Source organism: Antechinus flavipes, chromosome 2 (genome assembly GCF_016432865.1).
Source record: "Antechinus flavipes isolate AdamAnt ecotype Samford, QLD, Australia chromosome 2, AdamAnt_v2, whole genome shotgun sequence".
Taxonomy (NCBI): domain Eukaryota; kingdom Metazoa; phylum Chordata; class Mammalia; order Dasyuromorphia; family Dasyuridae; genus Antechinus; species Antechinus flavipes.
In genome coordinates this window covers 295,081,855-295,109,809 of record NC_067399.1, presented here as the reverse complement: position 1 = coordinate 295,109,809, position 27,955 = coordinate 295,081,855, and the positions used below count along the sequence as shown (strand labels likewise).

The following is a 27,955-nucleotide window of genomic DNA, read 5'->3' as shown; positions in this document are numbered from 1 at the left end:
ACAGATTTCATGACTTTCTCATGATCTGATCTCTAAAAAATATTATAGTCAGTATTCAAACCCAAGTGTCTTTTCTCAAAATCTAATACTTTTTTCCATCAAGCCATAATGCTTTTTACTGTATGTTTTGCCTTCAGAAAGTAATTTGCTTCTACTCCATATATATTTTGTTTACTTTTTATATACATATAATTTTCCTCAAGTAGAATGTAAATTCATTAAAAGCAGGGTTTATTTGATTTTTTGCTCTTTGTATATTCAGCATATATTTGGTGCATATATGCTTAAAAAACATTTAATTGTATTTATGTATTTCTATGGAATTTAATTAATTTGCATTAACATTCCTTCCCATGACACTAAGAGTTAATGTCAAGAAGAAAAATAAGGAAGCATACACTTGTCATTAATCCTTCCTTGACTGAGAAATAAGGATCAAAAAAAATCACATTCAAATAAATCATATTCATAACTTATTTGGGGGTCAAAATCTAAAATGAAAAGATGTAAAATAATCTTCAGATGAAAGACATACCTTGCAATTAGCATATGATCCTGAATGTAGGCTAAAAACTGTGGATAATCCTTCCTTGCAATGTACAAACACTCTCCATGAAGACAGAGAATCTTCAGACAATTAAGCATGTTAAAAAGAATATCAGGCTCTTCAAACTTTGCCATTTCCTGTGCAAATAACCACATATTTATTGCTTTATTCAGATACTGAAATTTATGATAAACATATACATATAATCCAACATTATAAAAAGCATACCTGGAAAATGGTATATATTAGCCTTAGAGTTACTGGAAGTTGCTGGTAACAAAATTTTCTTTCAGTGTCATTCTTTATTGCTGTCAAGAAATAATTACACAAAGCATTAATGAAATTCCTCCTTGAACTCACAAGGAAATGATCCAGTAAGTATGACATTCAGTAAACTGATATTCCACAGACTATAAATTATTTAAAATGAGAATTCAATCTGGAGATCATCTACTCTAATGTCTTCATTTTCTAATGAGGAAGAAATAGAGTAAGTAATTTATTTGTACACTACTGTGTACAAAATTGAAATATAAAATTAATATGACAGTGTTTCCACCCTCAAAAAGCTTATTATCTTGTAAGGATGCATACACAAAAATACAATAAAAGTAAAACAGGGTAAGTGTAGAAAAAGAGGACATCAAATACAGAATTAGAGTTACTATCTCTAAGGGAGAGTAGAGGAGAAGTGCTATTAAAACATAAACATAATTTATTAGATACTATCTACTTAACATAAATTTATAAAAATGGGAAGAAATAAATGTAAAATGCTCAGAAGCACTTTATACCTGAAGTACTACCTTCTTGAAGTATTTCTTCAGGCTTTTTTTTTTTTTTTCAAAAAGGTGCTCTAGTGACAAGAGTACTGAATTCAGAACATTTAGTTCAAACCCCAGGTCTGCTACTCACTAGATACAAGTATATACAAAACATATATATATGTAACAGATGGAGTAGATTTGATACCAAAATGATTCCAGTATCTGAGAAGATAAAGTTTTTGGAATATATTATATACATTTCTCCTTAGTTTCTCCTTCATTTTTCTCCCCTCTCCTTGCCCCTACTAGATTATAAGATCTTTCAGGTCTAGATTTATATTACATCTATCTTGTATTCCTAGAACTAATCCCATGGCCTTGAACACAGTAAGTACTCCATAAGCTTTTGTTGAATTGATTTGTTCAAAGACCAATAGGAAAAGCGAAGAAGGCAGTGATAGCATCTGTACCATGAATAATAACCATTTGGTGCATGCTTGTAAACAGGAATGTGAGACAATCTTAGGTTGTCTCATAAAAGCAAATATTATGATGAATAGAATTAATAATAAGTATGGATAAGAATACTTTTCATGTATTAAGAAATTCATTCTGCTTTTATTCTTTATTCTATCCAATCATTTTCTATAATTTTTCTAAGTTTTCTAAGGGAGAATTTTCTACCTCTAGTGCTCAGAATAGTGCCTGGCACATAGTGGATGCTAAATAAGGCATTTTTTTCCTTTTTTTAAAGTGAGCATTTAATTGATGCCTTTTAGTTCAGTATCATACTCGTTTCAGATATACCTATTAGGCTATGTTGTTTCCTGCCTGCTTTTTTGTCATCTATTTTAGTTTTTATTTAGTAAATGCATTTTGAATAAACAAATCATTAAGTCATTGTTGGAGATCTTTAATAAATGATATAAAATGAAAAAGGTTCCACAAGATGATAAAAAGGTAAATTTTGTCATGATTTTCAAAATAAGGAAGATAAATGTCTACAAACTGTAGGCCCATGAGCTTGATTTGAACTCAGGTTCCTCCTGACTCCAGGGCTAGTGCTTTATCCACTTCACCATCTACTGCCCCTAACCAATTCATTGTAAATATTATCTCGACCATCTCTAACCCTATTAGAATTTAAGCTCCTTAAAGGCAGGGATTATCTCATTTTTGTCTTGGTATCCCTAGTATCTAATACAATGCCTGGCACACAGTAGGTATTAAATATCTTTTCATTCATACATTCTTAGACATTGATAAAGTGAAACATAACCAGAGAAGGGTATTAAAAGAATGAGAAAGTATATAAGTATTCATTAAAGAAACAGAAGTATCAATGAATATATATATATGTGAATATATATATATATTCAAAAAATATTTAACCTGGAGTAAGACCTAAATGAGATGCCAGCATTTGAAAGAGTATGACTGATCTATGAGTATTTAGTGTTGTAATGTTCTCTGGGCAGTACTTAGTACTGTTCCCAAGTAGAAGAAAGTAATTTTCCAGTAGGTGCTGAATTTTAGATGAAAAAGTTTTTCACTGCTGGCTCTTTCTGCATTTTTGTTCTTGTGATCATCCTAAAACTCTGCTTCATCATCCAATTGAAAATCTAGGAGTAGCAGTGTGAAATGAACTACCCTCTTGTCATTGTCTCTTATTCAGTGTGTTCTTCCTGACCACTAATTTTTCAATTTTGGAATACATACATACATTAAAATAGTAATTTTTCCCACTTCTTATCTAATTCCACCACAATCTCCAATATCACACCCCCCACCCCCGGCCAAAATCTTGGTTTATTGAACATAGTATTTGAAATTTATTCCTTTCCCCAGGTTTTTTTCTTCCTGGCACTATTTATTGCTCCCTAATCAATAGTACATATATAAGTCCCATCCCCACCCTTTAGTGTATAGACTAAATTTATTCTTAAGTAGTTATGCTCATTCAAAAAGCCCAAAGCTTTGTATATGCTTCCTCTTAAAGCTTAGGTTGATTCTAGAATTTCATATTAGGTTGACCTACCAATGTTTTCAGGGAGTTCAGTGTGATTTCCTGGATTCTCTCCATGCTTTGCAACAGGGTTTTCTTCCTCTTCTCCTTCAGTGCCTATTATAAACTCAGGCCGGGAATAGAGAAGACTATCCTCAAGGTTGTCTGTAGGCTCCTAAAAGAACAGAACAAGAATCTTGATGAGTTTCAGAACACAAAAGCCTTCATGAAAACTATGAAGAGGGTCTAGTCACATATTTCAGGCAATATGAATAATAGCCAATGGAGCCAATTATGGAGTCCCAAGCCTTTTGGGAAAGGTTTTTCCTTTATGTGGAAATAAATATTAGAAATAGTAAAATTTTCATCAAGTTGGTGGAATTTATGAAGTTTTAAAAACTATTTTCCTGACATAGGTGCTTTAGTCTTAATTTTTAATGTCATTCTACATAGATGTATACCATAATTATTATTAATATCATGGAAGAACTGGACTTTAAATTCCAAGTCTAAATTCCAAGCTTTGTAACCCTAGTTGTCACTTTACTCCACTCTTTGTCAGTCTCCTTATCTGTTAAATGAAGATAGGATTTGTATTATTTACTTCATAGAGTTATGTCTGGCACATAATAAATGCTTCATCTATCCATAATAATAACATATTTCTATAGTGCCTTAAGTTTTATAAATATACTTTCTTTAAAACAAACTTAAAATCCAACCATTCTGGAGAGCAATCTGGAATTATGCCAAAAAAATTATCAAATTGTGCATACCCTTTGATCCAGCAGTGTTTCTATTGGGCTTATATCCCAAAGAAATACTAAAGAAGGGAAAGGGACCTGTATGTGCCAAAATGTTTGTAGCAGCCCTGTTTGTAGTGGCTAGAAACTGGAAATTGAATGGATGCCCATCAATTGGAGAATGGCTGAGTAAATTGTGGTATATGAATGTTATGGAATATTATTGTTCTGTAAGAAATGACCAGCAGGATGAATACAGAGAGGACTGGCGAGACTTACATGAACTGATGCTAAGTGAAATGAGCAGAACCAGGAGATCATTATACACTTCGACAACGATATTGTATGAGGACATATTTTGATGGAAGTGGATTTCTTTGACAAAGAGACCTAACTAAGTTTCAATTGATAAATGACGGACAGAAGCAGCTACACCCAAAGAAAGAACACTGGGAAACAAATGTGAACTATCTGCATTTTAGTTTTTCTTCCCGGGTTATTTATACCTTCTGAATCCAATTCTCCCTATGCAACAAGAGAACTGTTCGGTTCTGCAAACATATATTGTATCTAGGATATACTGCAACATATCCAACATATAAAGGACTGCTTGCCATCTAGGGGAGGGGGTGGAGGGAGGGAGGGGGAAAAAAATCGGAAAAGAAACGAGTGCAAGGAATAATGTTGTCATTATAAAGTAATCATTAAATAAAAAAAAATGAAAAAAAAAGATATACTGTAATCTATTTAACATGTAAAGGACTGTTTGCCATCTGGGGGAGGGAATGGAGGGAGGGAGGGGAAAAATTGGAACAGAAGTGAATGCAAGGGATAATGCTGTAAAAAATTACCCTGGCATGGGTTCTGTCAATAAAAAGTTAAAAAAAAAAAAACTTAAGACATTTTAGTCATTTTTCAGTTGTATTTGAATCTTAATGAGCTCAATTAGAGTTTTTTTGGGCACAGACACTGGAGTGATTTGCCACTTCCTTCTGCAGATCATTTTACAGATAAGGAAACCAAGGAAAGCAGGATTAAATAACTTTCCTAGGATCACACAGCTAGTAAGTCTCTAAGCCAGATTTGAACTCAGCAAGATTAATCTTCCTGACTCCAGACTCAGCACTCTGTTCATTATATAACTTAGCTGCCTTTTCTAAAAAGGCCTAAATATAGGACCCTCATTTTATAGAAAAGTACATTCAGGCTCACAGATAAAATGACTTGCCCAAGGCCACGTTGTTGAGAGGCATAGTCAAGATTCAAATGTGGGTCCTCTGACCAAGATTATTTCAAAAATTAATGTATTGATATTTTTCTTTACACTGTTGTCATTAACCCTGTCCAAGAGAACTCTCCCTTTTAAGAAAGAAGTTAAGCAGAACAAATAATTTACTGATCATGTAGGGAATTTTAATGTATTTAGAGTTTTCTTTCTTTATTACTGTGGATGTTTTGGTAATGTGTTTTCTTGTTTCTGCTTATTTGGTTCTATATCAGTTCACATAATTCTCACAAAGTTTCTCTTTATTATTCACATTTCTCATTTCTTACACTGCAAAAATATTCCATTACATTTGAATAGTATGTTATTGCCACTATCTCCCAAATATGTCAGAATATATCCTGAGTAAAACAATGGGAAGCCAAAAAAATATTAAGTAGAAGTTTACAAAAACTGGATTTCTATTAGTCTAGTCTTAGGAGACATTAGTAGGTTACCAACATGATTTGGCACTAGGCAGGATCTCCACTGAAACATTTCAACCCAGCTCCCTCTCATTCCATCATCATAGCTTGATTCTCCCAAGTCTTAAATTTTTTCCATTATTAAGAGTCCTTTTTAAAAATTTAAATGACCACAGAAAGGATGCCCATAATCTAAAACTTTCATTACTAATGAATACCTTGGCAAGGATTAGTTGATAAGCAACTGAGAAGATGGATGAAAGAAAATATTACAGTAGTGATATAACCTAGAACAGGATTTGTTAATATAGGAAATGAACTATCTTCAAATACAAACTTCTTAATTTAGCTAGAAATCAGTCCTGTTTGGAGCTTACTCATTAACCAATCATATCAGTCAGTCAATTATGAAAGGTTTTATATACTTTGAAATAAAAAAGAATATCCCTGAAGCCAAATAATAATGATGATGTTGATAATGATGATGATGATGATGATGATGAGGATGACGACGACGATGACAATGACAATAATGATGATGGTGATTATGATCTCTCTATTGTTGGAAGATCCTGGCAGCTGGTCAAGCATTGTCCTAGATTTGGAATCAGAAGACTTAGATTCAAGTCTTGGTCATACTAATTAACGGCCAATTTAAAGCTTCACTAAGTCTCAGTTTCTAATATATAAAATGGAATATAGTTATTCCTTGCAGAGTTTGACTTTCCCCATCATAGTTTTGATATATTGAAAGATGACATAAGAAATTAAATGGGAGTGGTGATTTGCAGAAGCCACAAATGACACACAAAAGCTAGCAGAAGATACAGATGGTTAAAAATTCACAAATTCATAAAACAAACATATAGTATTGTATAGCATCAACATATTTTATCTCTTAGTATCCATTTGATGATGTTCTATTTCCATGACCAAGAACTCTTGAAATTCCTCTATTTAACCATAACCCTCTATCTTTCCATCTTCCCCTTGAACTTGAATATTCTGAAAACTACTTTTTTTCATAATGATCCCTAGTAGCTCTATACTTCAGTGTTTCTTCTTAGCCATCACCCTTATGACAGCTTTCCTTTCTTTCTTTCCCAATCTAGTCTTGCTGGCTGAACAATTCAACTACATTCCAGATCTTTATATTATTGCCACTTAACTGTCACCAAACTCTAGCCTTCACTATTTTTTTTCACCATTTTTTCTTATATGCTACTCAACTATAAAAGTCACATCCCTACAATGCCCTAGATCCACTGTAAATTTATGATACCTAATTTCAAGAGGGCCTGCCCTGATATATAACATATTTCCATATTTGTCATGATATGAAAGAAAAATCAGAATAAAAGGGAAAACCTCAAGAAGAAAAAAACAAACAAAAAAGGTGAAAATATTATGTCAAGCTTCATTCAGTTTTCATAGTTCTCTCTCTGGATGTGGATGGAATTTTTCCTCTCAAGTCTATTGGAATTGTTTGGATCACTGCATTGCTGATAAGAATTAAGCATATCATAGTTAATCTACCCACAATGTTTGCTGTTACTGTGTATAATGTTCTTCTGGCTCTGCTTACTTCACTCGATATCAGTTCTTGTCTTTCCAGATTTTTCTGAAATCGGCCTGTTCATCATTTCTTATAGCACAATAGTATTCCATCACAGTCATATACCACAATTTATTCCCCAATCAATGAGTAGACCCTCAATTTCCAATTCTTTGCCACCACAAAAAGGGCTTGTAACAAATATTTGTCCATATAGGTCCTTTTCCTTTTAAAAAAATCTATGAGATACAGAGCCAATAATTATACTTTAGATCAAAAAGTATGCACAGTTTGGGCTAAGTTCCAAATTGCTTTCCAAAATGACTGCATCAGTTCACGAGTTTTGGTAGTGTATTTCTAAGTTTTACTCAGGTTTGCTCTTTTCACTAGACATACTTGAAAGTCCTCAATTATATTAAAGGCCTGTTTTTCCCTTGTAGAGTAATACTTAATTTTACATGGTAAATTATTATTCTTGGTCTTTATCTTTTACCTTTTTGGAATATTGTATTGCAAGATTCTTTTCTTCATAATTGTTTCTACTAAATCTTGTATGATTCTGACTGGGTTCCTTCGTCCTTGAACTTTTTATTTCTGGAGACTTTTTCTTTGACTTGGAAGCTCTGGATTTTGGTTGTGGAATTGCTGGGTCACTTTAGTCTTTATTTCAAAAGTGTATTCTTTTTATTCATTTTGTCAACTAATTCTAACACATCTATTATGATCTTCTTATATTATCTCTTGAAATATGGTAACCAGAAATGGAATTAATGATAGTTTTGGGGGTTGGATCTAATACAAATTAAAACAACTCTAAGATACCACTTCTACCTCTCAGATTACTTGCTGTGTTGGGGAAGGGGTGCTAAGGAAGGGAAAGAGAAAACTATCAAATTGGTTAATATGATAGAAAAGGAAAGTTATAAATGTTGGAAGGGATGTGGGAAAATAGGACACTAATGTAAATTATTGATGGAGTTGTTAACTTATCTAACCATTCTGGAGAGCAATGTGGAACAACAAACTGTACATACACTTTGGTCCAGCCTTATCACTAATAGGTTTTTATCCCAATGAGATTTTTTAAAGGGAGGGGAGTAGAAGGATTTGTTTGTACAAAGATAGTCAGAGCAGCTCTTACTATGGTGACAAAGAACCGGAATTTGAAGGGATGTCCATCAATTGAGGAATGGCTGAACAAGTTGTGAAAATGAGTAATGGAAATAAGACTGCTAGAAGAAATGATGAGTAGACTGATTTAAGAAAAACTTAGAAAGGCTTCCATGAACTGATATAAAAGTGACATGAAGAGAGCCAGAAAAACTTGTACAGAGTAACAGCAATGTTGTATGATGATCAACTGTGAATAACTTGGCTATTCTCAGCAAGACAATGATCCAAGATAATTCTAAGTGACTCATGATAAAAAATGCTATCTACATCCAGAGAAAGAATTAATGGAGTCTGAATGTGGATTGAAACCTACAAAATTTTTTCATGTTTTTTTTTCTTTTGGTATGTTTCTTTTTTTACATAACTAATATGTAAGTATGTTTTACATGATTGCACACATATGAAATACAAACAAATTGCTTACCATCTTAGGGAGTGGAGAGGTAAAGGGAGAGACACAGAAAATCTGGAACTCAAAAACTTTTAAATGAGTGTTAAAAATGATATTTTCATGTAATTGGGAAAAAATAAAATATCATTTTAAATGTTTCAATAAAAATAAGATGCAAATGTACTAAAAATATGACAGAAATTTCCATATATACACAGTAAAGCGAGGATGCCACCCTTCCTACTAATACTTGACATAGTTCTGGAAATACTATCAATGAAACAAGAAAAATGATTTAAAAGTATAAAGCTTAAGAAAGAGAAAATAATATCCCTATTTTCTAAGGATATGATAGTTTATTCAGAAAATCTTAGGGAATTAGAAAAGATAATTACTGAAATAATTAATGGCTTCAGTAAAGTTACAAGCTACAAAATATACCCTTCAAAAATCAATAGCATTCTTCCGGTTAAGATGGCGGAGAGGAGGCTCACAGTTGCATAAGCTCCGGGCTTTCTCTCACTATCCACTTCATTACAAGCCTCTGAATTAATGCTTGACTGAAAAAAAACCCCACAAATAGTTACCAAGAGAAGCCATCCTTGAGATCCGCCAAGAAAGGTCTGTCTTTACTGGAGGGCTGGGACGGTTTTAGATCGGGCGCAGGCGGCAGGCAGCGGCAGTGAGAGCACGGGAGCAGAGCTGAGAGGGGGTGGGGAGTGATCGCAGCCGTCTCTGCGGGGAAAGCTTCGCTACAGGTTTGGATACTTTGCTCCGGCAGCAAGTCAGCAGCCCAGCAGAGAAGCTAAAAACACCGGGGCTGAAGAATACAACCCCAAACAGCTGGAGTTTCCCGGGACCTGGCCGCCCCCCCCTCCCCCAGTGACTCAGCACGCTGTGGGATCTCAGAGTACAGGCGCACACAGTCCTGCTAGTGCCTCACTGCTGCCCCCTGCAGTCTGAAGAGGAAGCTCGATAACACACCCAGCCCCTCCCCCAAAGAAAGACTCCAGTTTTTTCTGTTTTTCTTTGCTAGTTTGTCTCTGATTATTAGACAGAATGAGCAAGAAGCTGAAGAGGACTTTAACCCTTGACAGCTTCTATACAGATAGAGAGCAGACTCTAAATCCTGAGGAGACTAAAAACAGGCAGTCCCCAGGTGATTCCCCAAAGGAGGAATGTCTGTTCCTCAGCACAGATGAACCTCATAGAAGTGATTAAAAAGGCTCTCACAAGGGAGCTAGAAGAAAAATGGGGAAAGCAGAGTGAGGCTTGGCAAAAGGAGAGGGAGGCTTGGCAAAAGAGCCTGGAGAAAGTTAAAGAGAGAGTGGATAAAGAAGTAAAATCCTTGAAAAATAGGATTAGTGAACTGGAAACAGAAAACAGCGCTCTAAAGAACAAAATTGGCGGAATGGAAAAAAATTCCACAGAACAAAAGAACTCAATTGGACAATTAGAAAAAGACTTTAAAAAAGTGAGTGAAGAAAATACTTCACTGAAAATCAGAATTGAACAAGTGGAATTGAATGACTCGAGGAGACAAGAAGAATCAGTCAAGCAAATCCAAAAAAATCAAACAATGGAGAAAAATGTGAAATACCTTCTGGGGAAGACAACAGACCTGGAAAGCAGATCCAGGAGAGACAATCTGAGAATCATTGGACTTCCAGAAAAACATGATGAAAAAAAGAGCCTGGACACTATTTTCCAGGAAATTATCAAAGAGAACTGCCCAGAAGTCATAGGAACAGAGGAAAAAATAAACATTGAAAGGATTCATCGATCACCCATTGAAAGGGATCCTAAAATCAAAACACCAAGGAATATAGTGGCCAAATGCCAGAACCCTCAGATGAAGGAAAAAATATTGCAAGCGGCTAGGAAAACCCAATTCAAGTATCAAGGAGCCACAATAAGGATCACCCAGGATCTGGCAGCATCCACATTAAAAGATCGAAGGGCCTGGAATATGATATTCCGAAAGGCTAAGGAACTTGGTATGCAACCAAAAATAACTTACCCAGCGAGAATGAGCATCTTTTTCCAGGGAAGAAGATGGACATTCAACGAAGTAAGCGAATTTCATCTATTTCTGATGAAAAAACCAGAACTTAACAAAAAGTTTGATCTACAAATATAGAACTCAAGAGAAATCTAAAAAGGTAAAGATTAATCTTGGGAACTATATTTTGACTATATAGATGTATAAAGAATACATGTATACCTTGTTCTAGAAATTGATGTGGAAAGGACATTGTATCAAAAAAGGGTAAAGTGGGGGTAGTACATCTCAGGAAGAGCATAGGAAACCTATTATTATATCTGAGAGAAAGAATGGAGGGGGATGAATATAGTGGGTATCTTACTGCCTTCAGAATTGGCTTTAAGTGAAAAATCTTAAGACATATTCAATCTATGGTGAAACTTCTCCCACCTCATTGAAAAGTGAGAAGGGAAAAGTGAAAAGGGAAGGAATAAACTAAGCGGAAGGGAATACGGGAACTGGGAGGGAAAGGGGTAAGATAGGGGGAGGAACTCTAAGGCGGGGGGAGGGATACTAAAAAGGGAGGGCTGTGAGAAGCAAGTGGTGCTCACAAGCTTAATACTGGGAAGGGGAGTAAAGGGGAAAGAAGGGAGAAAAGCATAAACCAGGGTTAACAAGATGGCAAGCAATACAGAATTGGTCATTCTAACCATAAACGTGAACGGGGTAAACTCCCCCATAAAGAGGAAGCGGTTAGCAGAATGGATTAAAAGCCAGAATCCTACAATATGTTGTTTACAGGAAACACACCTGAAGCGGGGAGATACATGCAGGTTAAAGGTAAAAGGTTGGAGCAAAATCTACTATGCTTCAGGTGAAGTCAAAAAAGCAGGGGTAGCCATCCTGATCTCAGATCAAGCTAAAGCAAAAATTGATCTAATTAAAAGAGATAAGGAAGGGCACTATATCTTGCTAAAGGGTAGCATGGATAATGAAGCACTATCTATATTAAACATATATGCACCAAGTGGGGTAGCATCTAAATTCTTAAAAGAGAAACTAAGAGAGCTGCAAGAAGAAATAGACAGTAAAACTATAATAGTGGGAGATCTTAACCTTGCACTCTCAGAATTAGATAAATCAAACCACAAAATAAATAAGAAAGAAGTCAAAGAGGTAAATAGAATACTAGAAAAGTTAGATATGATAGATCTCTGGAGAAAATGTAATGGAGACAGAAAGGAATACACTTTCTTTTCAGCAGTTCATGGAACCTATACAAAAATTAACCATATATTAGGACATAAAAACCTCAAACTCAAATGCAGTAAGGCAGAAATAGTAAATGTATCCTTTTCAGACCACGATGCAATGAAAATTACATTCAACAAAAAACCAGGGGGAAGTAGACCAAAAAATAATTGGAAACTAAATAATCTCATACTAAAGAATGATTGGGTGAAACAGCAAATCATAGACATAATTAATAACTTCACCCAAGAAAACGATAATAATGAGACATCATACCAAAATGTATGGGATGCAGCCAAAGCGGTAATAAGGGGAAATTTCATATCTCTAGAGGCCTATTTGTATAAAATAGAGAAAGAGAAGGTCAATGAATTGGGTTTGCAACTAAAAATGCTAGAAAAGGAACAAATTAAAAACCCCCAGTCAAACACTAAACTTGAAATTCTAAAAATAAAAGGTGAGATCAATAAAATTGAAAGTAAAAAAACTATTGAATTGATTAATAAAACTAAGAGTTGGTTCTATGAAAAAACCAACAAAATAGACAAACCCTTAGTAAATCTGATTTAAAAAAGGAAAGAGGAAAATCAAATTGTTAGTCTTAAAAATGAAAAGGGAGAACTCACCACTAACGAAGAGGAAATTAGAGCAATAATTAGGAGTTACTTTGCCCAACTTTATGCCAATAAATTCGACAACTTAAAAGAAATAGAAAAATACCTCCAAAATATAGCTTGCCCAAACTAACAGAGGAAGAAGTAAATATCCTAAACAGTCCCATCTCAGAAAAAGAAATAGAACAAACTATCAATCAACTCCCTAAGAAAAAATCCCCAGGACCAGATGGATTTACATGTGAATTCTACCAAACATTTAAAGAACAATTAACTCCAATGTTATATAAACTATTTGAAAAAATAGGGATTGAAGGAGTCCTACCAAACCCCTTTTATGACACAGACATGGTACTGATACCTAAACCAGGTAGGCTGAAAACAGAGAAAGAAAATTATAGACCAATCTCCCTAATGAATATTGATGCTAAAATCTTAAATAAAATATTAGCAAAAAGATTACAGAAAATCGTCACCAGGATAATACACTATGACCAAGTAGGATTTATACCAGGAATGCAGGGCTGGTTCAATATTAGGAAAACTATTAGCATAATTGACTATATCAATAAACAAACAAACAAAAACCATATGATCATCTCAATAGATGCAGAAAAAGCATTTGATAAAATCCAACATCCATTCCTAATAAAAACACTTGAGAGCATAGGAATAAATGGACTTTTCCTTAAAATAGTCAGGAGCATATATTTAAAACCATCAGTAAGCATCATATGCAATGGGGAAAAACTGGAACCTTTCCCAGTAAGATCTGGAGTGAAGCAAGGTTGCCCACTATCACCATTATTATTTAATATCGTATTAGAAACACTAGCCTCGGCAATAAGAGTCGAAAAAGATATTAAAGGAATTAGAGTAGGCAATGAGGAAACCAAACTATCACTCTTTGCAGATGATATGATGGTATACCTAGAGAACCCCAGAGATTCTACTAAAAAGCTATTGGAAATAATTCATAATTTTAGCAAAGTAGCTGGCTACAAAATAAATCCCCATAAATCCTCAGCATTTTTATACACCACCAACAAAACCCAACAGCAAGAGATACAAAGAGAAATTCCATTCAGAATAACTGTTGATACCATAAAATATTTGGGAATCTATCTACCAAAGGAAAGTCAGGAATTATATGAGCAAAATTATAAAAAAGTCTCCACACAAATAAAGTCAGACTTAAATAATTGGAAAAATATTAAGTGCTCTTGGATCGGCCGAGCGAACATAATAAAGATGACAATACTCCCTAAACTAATCTATTTATTTAGTGCTATACGAATCAGACTTCCAAGAAAATATTTTATTGATCTAGAAAAAATAACAACAAAATTCATATGGAACAATAAAAAGTCGAGAATCTCAAGGGAATTAATGAAAAAAAAATCAAATGAAGGTGGCCTAGCTGTACCTGATCTAAAATTATATTATAAAGCAGCAGTCACCAAAACCATTTGGTATTGGCTAAGAAATAGATTAGTGGATCAGTGTAAAATGCTAGGTTCACAAGATAGAATAGTCAACTATAGCAATCTAGTGTTTGACAAACCCAAAGCCCCTAACTTCTGGGAAAAGAATTCATTATTTGATAAAAACTGCTGGGATAATTGGAAATTAGTATGGCAGAAATTAGGCATGGACCCACACTTAACACCATATACCAAGATAAGATCAAAATGGGTCTATGACCTAGGCATAAAGAACGAGATTATAAATAAATTAGAGGAACATAGAATAGTTTATCTCTCAGACTTGTGGAGGAGAAAGAAATTTGTGACCAAAGATGAACTAGAGACCATTACTGATCACAAAATAGAAAATTTTGATTACATCAAATTAAAAAGCCTTTGTACAAATAAAACTAATGCAAACAAGATTAGAAGGGAAGCAACAAACTGGGAAAACATTTTCACAGTTAAAGGTTCTGATAAAGGCCTCATTTCCAAAATATATAGAGAACTGACTCAAATTTATAAGAAATCAAGCCATTCTCCAATTGATAAATGGTCAAAGGATATGAACAGACAATTTTCAGAGGATGAAATTGAAACTATTACCACTCATATGAAAGAGTGTTCCAAATCATTATTGATCAGAGAAATGCAAATTAAGACAACTCTGAGATACCACTACACACCTGTCAGATTGGCTAAGATGACAGGAAAAAATAATGATGAATGTTGGAGGGGATGCGGAAAAACTGGGACACTAATGCATTGTTGGTGGAGTTGTGAACGAATCCAACCATTCTGGAGAGCAATCTGGAATTATGCCCAAAAAATTATCCAATTGTGCATACCCTTTGATCCAGCAGTGTTTCTATTGGGCTTATATCCCAAAGAAATACTAAAGAAGGGAAAGGGACCTGTATGCGACAAAATGTTTGTAGCAGCCCTGTTTGTAGTGGCTAGAAACTGGAAAATGAATGGATGCCCATCAATTGGAGAATGGCTGGGTAAATTGTGGTATATGAATGTTATGGAATATTATTGTTCTGTAAGAAATGACCAGCAGGATGAATACAGAGAGGACTGGCGAGACTTACATGAACTGATGCTAAGTGAAATGAGCAGAACCAGGAGATCATTATACACTTCGACAACGATATTGTATGAGGACATATTTTGATGGAAGTGGATTTCTTTGACAAAGAGACCTGAGTTTCAATTGATAAATGACGGACAAAAGCAGCTACCCCCAAAGAAAGAACACTGGGAAACGAATGTGAACTATCTGCATTTTTGTTTTTCTTCCTGGGTTATTTATACCTTCTGAATCCAATTCTCCCTATGCAACAAGAGAACTGTTCGGTTCTGCAAACATCTATTGTATCTAGGATATACTGCAACATATCCAATATATAAAGGACTGCTTGCCATCTAGGGGAGGGGATGGAGGGAGGGAGGGAAAAAAAATCGGAACAGAAACGAGTGTCAATATAAAGTAATTATTAAATAAAAATTAAATAAAAAAATCAATAGCATTTCTATGTAATAATATATTATGTAATAGTAATAAAAACCCAAAAGGCAATAATAGAAAAAGAAATTTCATTCTAAATAATTACAAAATGCATAAAACATTTTGAGATTGACCTACAAAAGCACACAAAATATTTATATAGATTCAATTACAGAGTATTCCTTAAACAAATAAAAGATAACTTTTAAAAACTGTGGAATGCTCGTGGCTGGACTGTGTCACTATAATAAAAAATGACAAATTTAATTTGGATTCTTATTGCAATTCCAATCAAATTATCAAGGGATATCTTACAGACCTTGATAAAATAATACAAAAATTAATTTGGAAAAACAAAACATTTAGAATATCAAATTATGGAGAAAAGGGAAATAGCACTTTTGGATTTCAAACTATGCTATAAAACAACAGTCATTAAAACCATTTGGTATTGGTTTAAAAAAATCAGAAAGGTAGCAGAAAGAAAGCTAGATCAATAGAATTCCAAAAAAATGCAATAATCCAGTGATCAATAAACCTAAAAATATTAATTATTAAGAAAAGAACTTCCTATTGGATAAAAATTGTTGGGAAAACTGGAGAGTCTAGGAGAAATTAGACTCAGATGAACACTTTGTTATAGTTTATAATAACCTAAATGAATACATAACATTATTATAAAAGATAATATCATAAAAAATTATAAGAGAAGCAGATTATGGGCAGAAGATGCATTCTTACCCAAAGAAGGTATAAAAGGAATTACAAAAGATAAAATGGATATCTAATTATATGAAATTGAAAAGCTTCTTACCAAAAAACTAATGCACCTACAATAGGAAAGGAAGCAGTTAAATGGGCTGGGGGTGGGGAGGAAGGAGGGAGGATTGTATCAAATTTCTTTAATAAGGCTTTAGTAACTAAAATATATAAATAATTAACAGGTGTGTGTATGCATATGTATATATAAAACCAAAAGCCATGCCCCAGTACCTAGCAGTCAAAGGAAATTAACAATTCTCAAAAGAACTACAAACTGTTAACAACCATATGAAAATGTGCCAAATCATTAATAAGAGAAATACAAATAAAAATCTGATATTTTCCTCTTAACCTGCTAAGTGGCAAAAATAATTAAAGATGGAAATAGTTAAATATTGGCGTTCTAGGAATTATATACCCTAGTGAATTGTTGGGTGGAGTTGTAAATCACTACAACCATTATGGAAAGCTTTTTTCAAATAAACAACTAAAATATCCATACCATTAGATCCAGAGATTCATTTACTAGACTTATGTCTCAAGTAGGTCACTGATAAGAAGAAAGGCACTGTATCCACCAAAACATTTATAGCAACACTTTTCATGATAGCAAAAAAAGTAATACAAAATGGGTAGATGCCAATTGATTGAAAAAATTGGGAAAATAAATGTTCATATGTAAGAGGGCCTGCCAACCCCCCACCAGCCTTGGATTAATATCACACAGGTCATGGCTCAGGTAATCTGAGGGTAGCCTTGTAAGGATGAACAAGATGGTGCTGGGAGGAAGGGGTTCCACCCTAAGGAGCAACGTGGCAGTTCCCAGGAGAGGCGTGCTGAACCTTCAAGGGGAATACCTTGAGTATCCTTATTAGGAAAGGAAGGCACACATCATATCTACATGTAGCTTCCTAGAGAGAATCATGTATCTACTACAGGCTAGGATGTGATTGTATATGAAGTAGTAACTAGAAACAAGCAACAAGATGATAAAAGCACCTGCAGTCTTTGTAATAAACAGAGTCTCACACTACTCTGACTCTCACCCCTTATTACTTACAGTCTTAGCCATTTCAGGTGGACTAGCAGTGCTGGTCACATAAGGTCTGTTCCACTTGGGAGTTGGGGCCATGACCCCTAACATTCATACATGAATATAAAGGAATATTATTGTGCTGTAAGAAATAATATAGAAAATATGAAGAAGCACAGAAAGATTGCATAAAGTGATGCAGGGTGAAGTAAGCAGGGTGAAAAAACAATACACAAAATGACCACTAAAATGTAAATTTATAAAACCACAAAACAATCAGAAATAAATAATGCAAATTTAAAAAAAAAAACAAGCATGGCAAAATTACATAGAAAAGATATGAAAAGACACTCACACTTTTCAGGCAAAAGGATACTTTTCAAAGATGAGAGACCCACAAGTGTGGTACATTTCACATATTTTCAGACGTCTTCAATGAATCCATCATTATTGCTGATTTTTTTCATATTTTCACATTTATCAATCATTCAACAAATATTTATTTATCTTCTACTTTATACCGGCACAGTAGTGAGCAATTTTGGGAAGGCAAGTTTTGGCAATAAAACAAAATATATCTCAAAAACTACAAAAAAGAAAGTTTGAAATACACAGGAGTCAAGTCAAACCTACAATAGCATGTACATCTGAGCAACTGGAAGGGTCTAACTGATGAGGAAGTACCTACATACTAAGAGAACGAGAGAATAGACACGTCTCCCTTGAGAATCCAAATGTCATCAAGAGTCACAGAAGGAGTTAAAGAAAAACAAAGAACCTAGATGTGGTTCTTTCTTGTTGGATTTTTTAAAATATTTTCATTTTAATCAGTAAGAATCTGATTTTCTCATTATTCCATTCCATCTTTCTTCTCAATTGAGAATAAAAGAAAAAACAAAACCTATTACAAATAGGTATAATCAATCAAAAAAAAAAATCTACACATTCAAAAAAAATATTTGTCCCATTCTTCATTCCAGGTCCTTCACCTCAGGAGTTGGCTAGCATGTTTCATCATTAGTCCTCTAAAATAATAGTTATTTCTCTAATAAGAGAACAGCATAATAGTATTGCATCACATGCATATACCATAACTTATTCATCCATTCCTCAGTTCATTAGTACCCTTTTTAGATTTCTATTCTTTGCCATCTCAAAGAAGCTAAAACATTTTTATGCACTATTAGTTTATTTTGCTTAGGGCTAATCCTCTCCTCAATCTACCCTCCATCATATTTTCTCTGCTCCCTTCTCCCCTTTTTCTTCTATTTGAAATGTATCTCTGAAAACTTTCTTTTTTTGACTATTCAGATAAGAGTGAAGTCAGTGTCAATGAACAGTGTCAGCTGTTGTCTCCCATCTTCCCTTCCTGTTTGTACAGTTGACTACTTGTACACACTGATTATGTGAAATAATTTCCCCTAATTGTTCTTTTTCCTTTTTTCCTACTCTTTTCTTAAGATAGTCAAGACATAAAAGAACCACTCCCAGGTCTTGTCTAATTGCATTCCCTCTAAGAACCCTAATGATTACTGCGTTCTGAGGAGACAAATTTCACATATGTGTCACTTCCCCATATTAGAATGTAAGTAAATTATTCTCTTTTAATCCTTTATTGTTGCTCATTCATGTTTATTGTTTTATGGTTTTCTAACTTCAAAATTTCTACATAGCTCAAGTTTTTTGAACAAGGATACTTGGAATTTCTTTATTTCATTAAAAATCTATTTTTCCCTGACACATTATACTTAGTTGTACTAAGTCAGGTACTTTTGGTAAGGTATTCTATAGGATACCTTTTAAAACATGATATTGTAAGCTTTTATTTCCTTCTAATAATGGTTGCTAATTCATTTGTGATTTTGATTCCTAGATTCTTGAATGATTTCTTTCTGGATGCTTGCAATATTTTTTATAACTTGGAAACTGGATTTGGGTTTTGATATTCCTAGAAATTTTCATCTTGGCATTTCTTCAAAAGACAACCATTAGATTCTTTTTATTTCCACTTTGTCCTTTAATTCTGAGAGATCTAAACAGTTTTCTTTTAAGATTTCTTGAAATAGAATGTCTACATTCTTTTTTTTGTTATGGTATTCAGATGGTTAATGATTATTAAATTTTTTCTCAATCTGTTTTTCAGATCAGATGTTTTGCTTAAAGTTACTTTAGATTTTCTTCTATTTCTCAGCCTTTTGACTTTAATATATCTTGTTGCCTCGTGGAGTCATTGGCTTCTCTAGTTGATCCTTCAAGTTATCAGGGAGCCTGTTGCTGGAGCAAATTTTGGTATCTCCTGTGCCAAGCACAATTTGCTAAATTAATTCCCTAATTAAATTCTCCTAACTTTTCTTCTATGATTTTCATTTGTTTTCAAACTCTTTTTCTCAAACCCTCTTATCCTGTAAAGATTTTAGCTTTTTTTTAACTACTGCTTCATCTATTCCAAGAATTTTAGTTGAGTTTGTCCAAGCTATGTTTTTCTCTGGAGTACTGCTTGTGGAAGTTTTGCTCTTCTTCTGTGTTGTGTTTTGAGAGGTCCTACCACCCTAACAGCCTAATATTTTTTTGTTTGTTCATTCTTTCAGTCTACTTCCTGACTGGCTAGGCTCTGTCACACTTCTGTAGACAAAGTCTGAGTTAGTCCTATGGCTGCTTTCATGTGTATTGTTGTAATATTGTAATGTTACAATGTTATAATATTCTAGCATCTCAAATAATAGGCTAAGGACCTAAGTTTTCAGTGCTCCCAGTGTTCTGCCACTTCACTATATATACTGGGTCTGTGATTCAGAGCTGGGTAGTATATAACCAATTCTCATCACAGTGCCCCAGTATTAGTCTGGTGGAACTCTAATGTAAGTCTAAAGCTTCCTCTTGCCCTGGGCACAGAGTATTTCATATGGCTCCGGGCCCACTTTAGTTGCTGTGCCTGTAATCCTCTATACACCAATCATTGAGCCAGTATGAATAGTGGAAAGGACCATTTTCCAAGCATATGCCCATAGAGTATCATCCAATCAGAAGTTAGCCTCAAGCGCTCGCAGTTCGGGCAGTCCCAATCTCAGTGCATAGTTCCAGTCCTCTACAATGTATCACTTTATGCTAAACTGGGACTATTCATTAAAATATTTTCTGAATTTCCCATTAGAATTTAGTCTGGTGGATTTTCTCTATCTATTAAAGTTTTGAAGAGAGAATCACAGCTGCATTGCTCTTACCACTCTGCTATCTTGGCTCCTCCCAGATCATAAATCATTACACTAGTTTTTAAAGAAAAAATAAACACAGAAAAAGAATATAGTAAGGAAGAAGTGAGGAAGGAGGAATAATTTATTATTTTATTGACTGAAGGAATGAATGAAGCATTTATTAAGTATTTACTATGTGTGATGCATTATGCTAAACACTGATGATACAAAAAGATAAGGAAGACAGTCCTTGTTCCCAAGGAGCTCTCATTCTAGTGAGAGAATATGTGGAAGATTCAATAGATATGAGATTCAAAGTGCAAATCAAATAGAAAGGTCCCATGGTCCTTTGAGTGCAGCAACAAAGAAAACAGCAATAGTCTCTTCTTTAACATTATTTCCATTTATTAAGATCATGTTAGTTTCTATTGCTGAATTTGTCAAAGACTTTGGGTGATAAGAATTTTATTTTCTAGGATTTCAATAATATAGCAAGAATAATTGAAGAAGAGTGGCTGTGCCACAGCTGCTTCCCTGAATATTGGCTCTAGGCAATATGTTGCAGGCATTGCTAATTCCAAAAAAATCTTAGATCCAGGTCACTGTCTCAATCAAGGCCCAAAGGGAAAGATGAACAACTTGGTGGTGATGGTGCAATTTTCCAGACACAGACCGCCTGCTTCAACTAAACTGGACCACCTGCCTGCCCTATGAGTAGCAATTAATAGGCAATCGGTGGGTATAGCTGCCACGTTCTTCAAAGTCCAGCCCTCTCTGCCATCTTATAAGAAACAATATTGTTTCTTATAAGATGGCAGAGAGGGTTGGACTGGAAGAGAGCCAGAGACAGGGCAGCTTGATCATAAATATAAATGAGATGCCCAAGAAGATGAGTATGCAAATATGGAGGAAAAGGTAGAGGAGTAAGCATTGTATGAATTCACTTATCAAAATAAAGAATAGTTGAATAGATATACACATACCTACATATCCATACATACAGATTCTGACATTAAAAAAATAACATCTAAAGGGAAATAGATGAGAACAAAAAAAGAAGAGAGGGAAATATAAGAAAAAGAATAGACTGGAAGAAGGTTAATCATAAAGGGAGTGTTAGAAAGAAAGTATGAAAAATATACTTTTAAAAAATATTTTTTTCCTGAGTTGATCCTTGAAGAAGTTGAAGGGTATTAAGAAAGGATGGTGATGTGAGAAAGCATTACAGAGCAAAAGGAGTACTATCTATACAAAGGCCTAGAACCAATAATTCAATCTAATTCAAAGTTTAATGAGAAGCTATTGTATACAAAGACTTTTTTTTTTTTTTTTTTTTTTGCTGAGGCAATTGGGGTTAAGTGACTTGCCCAGAGTCACACAGCCAGGAAGTGTTAAGTGTCTGAGGTCAGTTTGAACTCAGATCCTCCAGATTTCAGGGCTGGTGCTCGATCCACAGCGCCATCTAGCTGCCCCCTGTACAAAGGCTTTTTGGGACACTGGATACAAAGATGGAAATGACGCTGGTCCTAGCTTTTAAGAAGCTTCTCCAATGAGGGAGTGAGGGAAAGCTGCAATGTAACATTTAGAACAAATTCGAGGACAGAGGTACTAAATGCATTATGAAAAAGTAAGTAGATAGGAAGATATTAAAAATAAAAAGATCATTTTGATTATGATAATGAAAAACCTCTGCATTAACAAAATTAATTCAACTAATATTAGAAGGGAAGCAGTCAACAGAATAGAAATTGTATCAAATATCTCTGATAAGGATCAGATTTAAAGATATAGAAACAACTAATAGAAATACAGGACAAGAAGTTATTCTCTACTAGATAACTGGTCAAAGGATATAAACAATTCTCAAAAGAATAGAATGCTATGAATTAAACAATCATATGAAAGATTGTTCCAAGTGTTTACTAATAAAATAAAACAAAAACATATCATGTCCAGAAAATTGACAAAGTTCTTACAATATGAGAAAAGTCAGTATCAGAGAGCTATGGATAATAATCATATTGTTAGTAGAGCTATGAATTTGTATGAGAATTCTGAAAACAATTTGGAACTATTTTAAAAAGTAATTAAACTAAACTGTCCATATCTGTATATATTCTAAGGTCAATGACAAAAGAAGGCCCTACATACATGAAAATATTGATGACAGCACTTTTGTTGGGAAAAGAGTATAGGAAACAAAGTAGATGCCCATTAACTGGAGAATGGCTAAGGAAATTATGGCACAAGTATAAGACCAAAAAAAATTCTGGAGCAGAAGAACCAACAAAAAGATGGCTTGAAACAATTTCCCAATTCAAGATAACTTAAAAGATCAATAGGAAAGGTCTGTCTCACAGGGTGACAAAAGAGCATAGTCCAGCATAAGCCACACAAGACAGGCTGGGCCTGAGCAGGCCACTCTCCAGAAAGCTAGCAGCAATCATTAGGACAGTGACTTAACCGGCAGTAGTGATTTCCAGAGTTCTCAAGACTACAGATAATAAAGGGGTTAGATAACTGGTCATTACAGGGTACCCTTTGGTGAAGGACTCTATTCCATGGTTACATAGTTCCATGGCAAGAACACACTCTAGCACACCACAACAGGAACACTGGTCATAATTTCAGGGAAGAAAAGAGTTCTTGTGGTTGCTCATGTACCAGCATATAGGCCAGGAGAGTAATTGCTACAAGTCTCCTTGGATCATATTACTTGAAAAGAGAGAAAACTTACAGAACCCCCACAATTATCTCTGAAAACAATAGGACCAAAAACCTGAAGCTTGGAGCATCCCAGAAACAGATCGCAACTTTAACATAAAGTTCAAACTCAAAAAATAAGGAAACAACAAAAAAAAGAACCTGACCATAAAAAGTTACTACGGTGACAGGGAAGGTAAAATGTAGAGGGCTGAAACTATTGGGATGCACTGAGGTTGGGACTGCTGAGCGCTTGAGGCTAACTTCTGATTGGACCATACTCTGTGGGCATATGCTTGGAAAATGGTCCTTTCCACTATCCTTACTGGCTCAATGATTGGTGTATAGAGGATTGTAGGAGGGATGAGGAGGTGGAATAAAACTAGCCAGAGACACACTCTTGGCAGTAGACGAGGGAGAAGGCGGTGGGGTTGATTCTGCTTCCATCCTGTTCAATCCCTTGTCTGGGGACCAAGAATAAAGATTAAGGACTTTTGCTTATCTTGACTCCGGCTGATTCTGGGGTGTCCTGGGTGCTAGCACGGTTGTAAAAGTAAAAATAACACATTAAGAAAAAGACAACGAAGTCTAAACATCTACATTCTGAGCCTCAAACACTCTGAGCCTCAAAGAAAAATATGAACTTCAGGCCCAAAATGAACTTCTGAAAGAGCTCAAAAAGGATTTTAAAAATCAAATAAGAGAGATGAAAGGAAAAATGGGAAAAGAAATTAGAGTGATGAAAGAAAATTATGAAAAAAAGACACCTGTTTGGTAAAGGAGAAATATCTCATTGGAAAAATAACTAATCTTGAAAAGAGACTGAGGAGAGCTAATTTAATAATTACTGAACTACCTGAAAGCCTAATGATACTTATAATTCATGAGAACTTTTTCATTAGTAGAGCAGTCAGAAGGAATATAGATAGATGATAGATTGATAGACAGATAGATAGATAGACAAGACAGACAGAAAGATAGATAGATAGATAGATAGATAGATAGATAGATAGATAGAAAAAAATAAGAAAGATAGATAGATATCTACAGATAGAGAATATGTTAGTTAAATATGAAAGTATAATAGTTTAAAAAAATTTAAAGGGTGAGAGAGGAATGTATTAAGAGAAAGAAAAAAAGAGAGGTAAGAGTAAATTTTCACACACAGAAGAAGCAACAAGAAGCTTTTACAATGCAGGAAAAAAAGGTGGAAATAAGGGATAGTGAATAAATCTTACTCTCATCAGAATTGACTCAAAGAAGGAATAACATATACATTTAATTGAGTATAGAAATCTATCTTATCCTAAAGTTAGTAAAAAAAGAAAGGCGAGAAGATGGAGTAGTAATAGGAAGGAAAGAAAGCAGATTAGGGAAGCTTGGTTGTCAGAAGCAAAATATTTTTAAGGTGGGAGAGAATGAAAGGAAAGAGAAAATAGAATAAACAAAGAGGAAAGACAATTAACAAGAGTAAATGTGGGGGGAAAATTGAAGAAAGTTTCTCTGATAACAGCCTCATTTCTCAAACATATAGAAAACTGAATTAAATTTACAAAAATAAGATCCAATTGATAAATGACAAAAAATTATTAAGTTTTCAGACCTATAGTTAGCCATATGAAAAAATGCTCTTACTACTGATTGTAGAAATGCAAATTAAGACAATTCTGAAATATTACCACATACTTATTAAATTGGCTAATAGGACAGAAAAGAAAAATGACAAATGTTGGAAAGAATGTGGGGAAAAAAGAGATGAATTCATTGTTAGTGGAGTTATGAATTGATTCAATCGTTCTGTGAACAATTTGGAACTATGCCCAAAAGGCTATAAAACCATGCATATCAAAAAAAAACTATGCAAATACTTTGACCTAGGAATATCACAACTGTGTCACAAAAGATATTAAAGAAACAAAAAGGAAAAGGACCTAAATGTACAAAAATATTTGTAGCAACTCTTTTCCGGGGACAAAAAATTGGAAATTGAGGGGATACTCATCAATTGGGGAATGACTAAATAAATTCTGGTATGTGATTATAATAGAATTCTATTATTCTATAAGATATAATGAGCAAGCAGATTTCAGAAAAACCCGTAAAGACTTCCACAAAATGATACAAACTTAAATGTACTATGTAAAAAGTACCAGTAATATTATAAAATAATCAGCTGTGAATAAATAAGTATTCTCAGCAATACAATGATCTAAGATAACTCTGAATAATTTATGATGAAAAATATTATCCATACCTAGAGAAAAAATTGATGGTGTCTGAATGCAGATCAAAATATAATATTTTTTACGTAATTTTTCTTGAAGGTTTCCTTTTGGTTTATGTTTTCTTTCACAACATGATCATTATGGAAATGTTTTATATAACTAAACATGTATAACCTATATTGAATTGCTTCCATTTTCGAGGAAGGGATTTGGGAGGAAGGAGAAGAAAGAGTCTAGAATTCCAAGTTCAACAAAAAAGAATATTAAAATTGTTTTTACATGTCACTAAAGAAAAACAAAATACTAATAAAAAAAAAGAAAGTTATCTTTGATGTTTACCGTCAGTAATAATTTGCCTAACAAATCCCATTTCTTAAATTATCAACTTTATTGTTTTCTCCTGAAAAGAAAAATGCCCTAATATTCTAGAATCAGAGAATAAAATAGAAATCAAAAGAATACACTATTCACCTCTTGATAGAATTGTCAAAATGATTCCTGAAGCCCCAGGTCAAGAAGAAGATATTGCAAACAACCAGGAAGAAATAATTCTAATATCTTGGAGCTACACTCAGAATAAAACAAGATTTAGTAGCTTCTACATTAAAGGATCAGAGGACTTGGAGTATGATATTCTAAAGGACAAAGCACACATAAAGAAAAATTAAGTTTCATCTTAGGGGGAAAAATAAATTCAGAAACAAAAAACAAAATAAATGAAAATAGTATGCTACTATCTGCATTCAGTTTCCAATCACTGTATTGCTGAGAAGAGCTAAATGTATCATAGTTACTATGTGCAGTTTTCTCCTGGTTATGCTCACTTCACTCAGCATTGATTCTTGTAAGTCTTTCTGGGTTTTTCTGAAATCTGTTTCCTCATCATTTCACATTGTTACAAGTTACTACATATGGAGTCACAAACCATAGTTTGAGAAGTTGAAATATTATGACATATATATAAACAATGTTAAACTTTTTAATATGTTCATTAGTTTTATGGAACTTTTTTCTTCCTCTTTTTCATTCATTATAAAGAATAGCTCTCTGGGAGGAAGAAAGGAAGGAAAAAAGTAGAGAATATATGTGATGCTATAAACAAAGGATACCAACATAACTGGGAAAGGGAGTTTTAAAAAAGGGGGGTTTAAAAACAAAATGAATGGGAAAAAGTGGAAAAGATGACATCCTTAAAAATTCCAGATCTCAAACTGTCGCACATGGCAGTAATCATCAAAACTGTTTGATATTGATTTAAAAATAGAAACCTTGATCAATAGAATAAAATATATAAAACTAAAGTAATCAGAAATAAGCAAATCTAGAAACATAGTAATTGGCAAATCCAGGAGTTACAAGTACTGGAATAGTGATTCACTATCTGATAAATACAACTGGAAAAATTAGTAAGTAGTATAGCAGATATTAAGTTTAAACCAACATCTCATACAATATACCACAATATGATCCAAATAAATACCATGACCTAGTTATAAGTGAATATATCACAAACAAATTAAAGGAGATTGAAAAGAGATATACTTCATAACAATGTACAAAAAACATTATTGAGGAAAAAAGGAATAGAGTGGTTCACAGACAATAAAAGAGAGAATGTGCTTGTATAAAATCAAAAAGCTTTCACACAAACTATTAATTGAACTAGAAAAAATACAATTAACTAAAGGGAAAAAAATCTTTACAACAAAATTCTCTGACAAAGGTCCTTTATCCAAGATTAAAAGTGATTGATATAATATGTAAGAATAAAAGCTTTTCTCCAATATATAAATGGTCAAAGGATATGACTGTGCAACTCTGAAAAGAAGAAAGGCAGCTATCATGAATTGGGGGAGGGGGGGAAGGGGGGAAAGGGAGGGGAGAATGTACAAACCTGCAATTATGAAAGAAATTAAAATTAAAACAAATTTGTAGTTCTATCTTATATCTATCAGATGATAGTAAAGGAAAATTATAACAAATGGAGGAGCTATAAGAAGATAGGCACTCGGGAGCAGCTAGGTGGTGCAGTGGATAGAGCACCAGAGTTCAAATCTGGTCTCAGACATTTAACACTTCCTAGTTGTATGCCCCTGGGCAATCCACTAACCCCCAATTGCCTCAGCAAAAAAAAAAAAAAAAAAAAAATTAAAGAAAATAAAAGAAGAAGAACCCCCAAAAATAAAAGATGAGGGAAAAAGGACTAATTTGTACAAAATATTTATAGCAAGAGTTTGAGAACAATTTATATGATGACAATATTGTAAAGTAATTTCTGAAAGACTAAATCACTATGATGAAAGCAATGGCTAATCATGACTCCAAAAGACAATGATAAATTATGCT

At 33.9% G+C, this 27,955-nt stretch overlaps 1 protein-coding gene across 1 annotated transcript in view; it reads right to left on the bottom strand.

The window, feature by feature from the left end:
• UNC79 (unc-79 homolog, NALCN channel complex subunit) overlaps positions 1-27,955 on the bottom strand; it is a 325,074-nt gene that overhangs the window by 146,684 nt on the left and 150,435 nt on the right. Inside the window, exons 20-22 of the mRNA XM_051977373.1 lie at positions 3,353-3,494; positions 776-855; positions 536-684 (exon numbers count right to left, since the gene is read on the bottom strand). Of these exons, the coding sequence (XP_051833333.1) occupies positions 536-684; positions 776-855; positions 3,353-3,494 (371 nt within the window). The remainder of the gene's footprint in view (positions 1-535; positions 685-775; positions 856-3,352; positions 3,495-27,955) is intronic.